Source organism: Pseudocercospora fijiensis (genome assembly GCF_000340215.1).
Source record: "Pseudocercospora fijiensis CIRAD86 unplaced genomic scaffold MYCFIscaffold_5, whole genome shotgun sequence".
Lineage (NCBI taxonomy): Eukaryota > Fungi > Ascomycota > Dothideomycetes > Mycosphaerellales > Mycosphaerellaceae > Pseudocercospora > Pseudocercospora fijiensis.
Genome location: NW_006921536.1, coordinates 5,752,063 through 5,756,470, shown reverse-complemented (window position 1 = coordinate 5,756,470; position 4,408 = coordinate 5,752,063). Strand labels below are relative to the sequence as shown.

Here is a 4,408-nt window from a genome sequence, read left to right as displayed (position 1 = left end):
ACTATATTACTTATTTCTTTTCCCTAGCTTTAGTTTCGTAGAGAATCTATAAATTTTATATTTTTTTATAATAATATATTAAAAAAAGAGTACCTTTCTACTATATTACTAAGCTATAAACCTACTAGAAAAAAAGATAAATTAGAAGTAAGATATCTAGAAAGCGATTTTCTTTCCTTTATATCTTTTTATCTAGAAGGTTTACGGCTTAGTAATATATAACAAAAATGTTCTATTTTTAGTATAGTATTATACAAAAGTCTAACTTTTATAAGTTACCTATTTATCGTTCTAGGATAGCTTAGGATCGCTAGGATTAATAGAATCGATAGGATCGGTAATAAAGTTTTCGTAACGTACTATTCGCTATATTACGGCTATCTCTACCTATATCTCTAGTTACTTTTCTACCCTCTTCTTTAAGCGTAGCGATAGTAGTCTTTTGCCGCTAAGAAGCGCTTTTCTTCTTTAATCGACTAGCTAGTTAACTCGCTATATTACTAGGCGTAGGTATCTTACTTAGTACTAGTATACGTAGTTACGGAGTATCCGGAGGTACCGATAGACGCTCGATTAACGGCTTCGCTATCTCTTCTTATACCTTAAACTAAGCCGCTCTCGCTATAGCGGCCCTTTAAGCGGTAGTAATATTATTAGTATAATTTACGGCTACTTATTATATCTTAACTTTAGTACGAGACAAGGCATTAATAGCTAGCGAGTCGTTATAATAGAAGTCGCTCGATACTATAGAGGGCTCTTAAGAGGCTATTACTAGAGCTAGAGTTATACTAGCGTAAATAGTAGAATCTAAATAGAACGTTATCTAAGATATTATACTTTAATTTATTAAGAAATACTAATAAAGTAGAGTAGTTCTAGTAGTACGCGATTCTATAGGAGTTCTACGCGTTATAGGTACGAGATAGAGTCTCTACTAAGCGGCCTCTTCTACCCTATCTAACTATTCCTAATACTTAGTATCTAAATAAAGGTATAAGATCTATCTATAGAGGCTACTCGATAACCGGAGCGGCCTCTATAGGTCCGGTTTAACTATTGCCTAATAGAGCCGCTAAGAGTGTCCGGATCTAGTATATCCGAAGGTATTAGTATTAGCGTAATAAGTAGCTAAAACGCTCTACTAGGTCTACTTATAGCATCGTACGGACATACTAATATAATACCTTCTATATACCGCGCTTATCGCGATAAGAAGGCAGTAGACCTAGGGAAGTATATAACCTATACAAAGCTAGAATGGGTTCATAAAATGCCTCAGCCGAAGGAGCATTAGGCACTGCTCAAGGAGGTCGAGGAAGCTAGGGAAGAGCCGGACTATGTACACTAATCGATTATACCGCAATCGAATGAATGTCACTATTACCCTCGGCGGCGGTATTTGCGAAGCGCGCAAAGCGTATAACACCAAGTCGGTCACTCGTGCAAGCCTCAGGTCGCGGCGTCAGGATCGCAGACGCATTGCAAAAGCGTGCTGCTCGGGACGGAGACAGATTTTTCAAGATCTCTAACTGAGGTTCGGTTGTCCTATGGGATCGTGACTTTCGGAGAGTTGCCGGTCCGATTGTACGAGTGCAGCATTGAGAACATCTGGATCTTAGCTGCCTCGGTGATGCGACAAGGACTCACTACTCATCAGATGAAAAATTCGAACATAAGGTGGTTGAACGTAGCAAAGTCATCAGACTCCGCACTGTTATGAGATCGACCTCGGCAGTTCGGAACTCTATTGTAATCATAATACCAACATTGAAGTACCTACACTTCATCGAGACAACACCAACGCAAAATCCTTCACTGCGCTCATCAAATCGTCGTCCAAGATGTCCTCTGGCCAACCTACTCCCACCAAGCTACCTCAATCCTACCCATCTCTCCCATACCGGGAGATCCGAATATCCCATTATCCCGCCTCCTCGCCTGAACCAACTCCAATCCTAATATGCACACTCTACAGACCCAACCACAACAATCAATTCACAGACATCATGACCGATGAGCTCGAAAACTTCTTTCGACTGGCCAGCATTGACGACCGTGTCAAATGCATCGTCCTCACAGGTCATGGTAGGATGTTTTGTGCCGGACAGGATCTACACCAAGGATTCAAGCTTCGAGGCAATGGGAAATGGGAGACTGAGAAGACGCATCGAGATGGGTAAAATTGTCCTTCTGATTTTGTTTGATTTATGACTGCTGACGGAGAATGAATGTAGTGGAGGTCGAGTTTCCCTCGCAATCCACCAATGTACAAAACCCACCATCGCGGCAATTCAGGGCCATGCGATAGGTATCGGTATCACAATGACACTGGCCTGCGTCATGCGAATCGTGTGGTCGAAGGCCAAGATTGGTTTCGTGTTCTCCCAACGAGGTGTGGTTATCGAAGGTTGTTCGAGTTTCTTCCTGCCGAGATTGATTGGAGCTGCGAGAGCACTTGAGCTTTGCGTAACTGGCTCCACGATTCCTGCGAGTAGTAGGAAGCTTGAAGGCTTGTTTTCGGACTTGATTGAGAGGCAGGAAGATGTTCTTCCAAAAGCCCTCGAGGCTGCGGAAGGGATTGCGAGAGAGACGAGTACGGTCAGTACGTTCATGATTAGGGAAATGATTTTGCGTGGAATGCAGAGTGCCGAGGAGGCGCATTTGCTGGAAAGTCGAATCATGGCGCACATGAGGGGTGAGGCGTGAGTATCGACCTTGATGGATTGCGTGTTGTGATTTCAGTGGTGCTGACTTGGCTTGCAGCGACAATGATGAGGCTGTTGCAGCGTTTCTGGAGAAGCGAAAGCCGACTTTCACAGCTACGATCGAAAAGGATTCGCCGCCTGTACATCCATGGTTCACACGCGTCAATACCAAGAACCTGGCAGTTGCAGATTCGAGCACGAATGGGAAGCCAAGATTATGAGCAAAATGAGAAATACAGACTCATGTTCTGTGTCTAATTTCTTCGTTAACTGTGAACCGATACTTCCTGTTATTGAGCCGATCCCAGGCAAAATCAGGGGACTGTTTAGGGTAAGGGTCAAGCCCATCATTCTATACTAGACCTAGAGGATGACTCTCTATGTAGTGTATAGTGTAATAATACCTCCTATTATTCGACCTATAGCTAGTGCAAGCACAAGGCCTTACAAGTAGAATCCCGTTACGGTGCCTCGCTTTATAGGTAGAAAGTACTCTACAATAATATCTTAACTTATTATAGGGAAGAAGGCTCTAATAGTACGGGATTTAGTTAGCATAGTCTTAAAGCTGTAGTCCCTACTGTATATTATTACGCATAGCGCAGTGGATTACTTACGTAATACTATATTGCCGGCGGTTAAATTAGCTTCGTTAATTGCCTATATTCTATCTCTTCTCTAGTCTAAAATATAGTATAGAAAATTCTTTAAGCTAAGAAGTTACGTACCTGTTATATAACTAAGCTAACGCGTTATATACCCCCTTAGCTTGTATAAAAAGAAGGGGCTTGCCTTCTATTTTAGGCAAGGTAGTTAATACTTCTTTATATACAAACAAAAGAAAAATTAATCCTTTTAACTTCTTATATAGTACTTTATTAAATAGCAAAAAATTAGTTTAAATCTATACTATATATAAGAGAGTCTTATTTTATACCCCGATTACCCTAGAAGGATATCGTTATATAATCCGGACTATATATATACCTTTATATATAGTCCCTATTACTAGGAACTATTGTCTTCCTACGTAGTTAAAGTATAGACCGACACTATTAAGCCTTATATAAGAACTCGTGTCGTTAGTAAAGTTAGTTTAATTTAAACTTAGCCCTTTATACCGTTACTATCGGTTATTAGATTAATCGTATAGGTAGCGTCTATTTAATTAGATAAAGGATTAAGTAAGGTATATATTAGTTAAATAGATTTAATAAATTAGAATAGGTAACTTAAACTAAGGACGCTACCCTTAGCTAAGACTACTATACTATTATTACTAGCACTAATATAATCGCCGCAGACTTGTTATTAGTTAGTAGAAGTAACGTTTAAAGTAATAATATAGGCGACAATAACGTATTAGGAAGTAAGGTTGAATCCGCTATCCTAATTAGTCGTCGCTATCGTATTAGACACTTTTGTTAGCGCTAATCGATAAAGGTATGTTTAATTAACTTAGCTATAGCTAGTAGGGGGGGGGGGGGGGGGGGCCCCCCACCCATTGTTTTAAACAAGTGCCCTCCCTTTGCTGAACAGGGAAAGGGTTTTGTAAAAAGAGTTGCCCCCTCAGACACCCCTAGGGGGTAACCCCAACTTACCCTGCGGGCAATTAGTTGAAAGCCCTAAAACCCCAAATTGCTCATAAAACCCCTCACAACTCTTAAGGTATTAAAGCTTGGAAACTCTCCTGGCGGGGG

General features: G+C 40.7%; 1 protein-coding gene across 1 annotated transcript; it reads left to right on the top strand.

The window, feature by feature from the left end:
• Window positions 1-1,844: 1,844 nt before the first annotated feature.
• Window positions 1,845-2,929, top strand: MYCFIDRAFT_40560 (uncharacterized protein; the record flags this gene model as incomplete). The annotated part of the gene is made up of 3 exons (XM_007928812.1): window positions 1,845-2,179; window positions 2,238-2,705; window positions 2,767-2,929. 3 exons carry the CDS (start codon window positions 1,845-1,847, stop codon window positions 2,927-2,929), a joined length of 966 nt encoding a protein of 321 aa, XP_007927003.1.
• Between the last annotated feature and the right edge of the window lie 1,479 nt (window positions 2,930-4,408).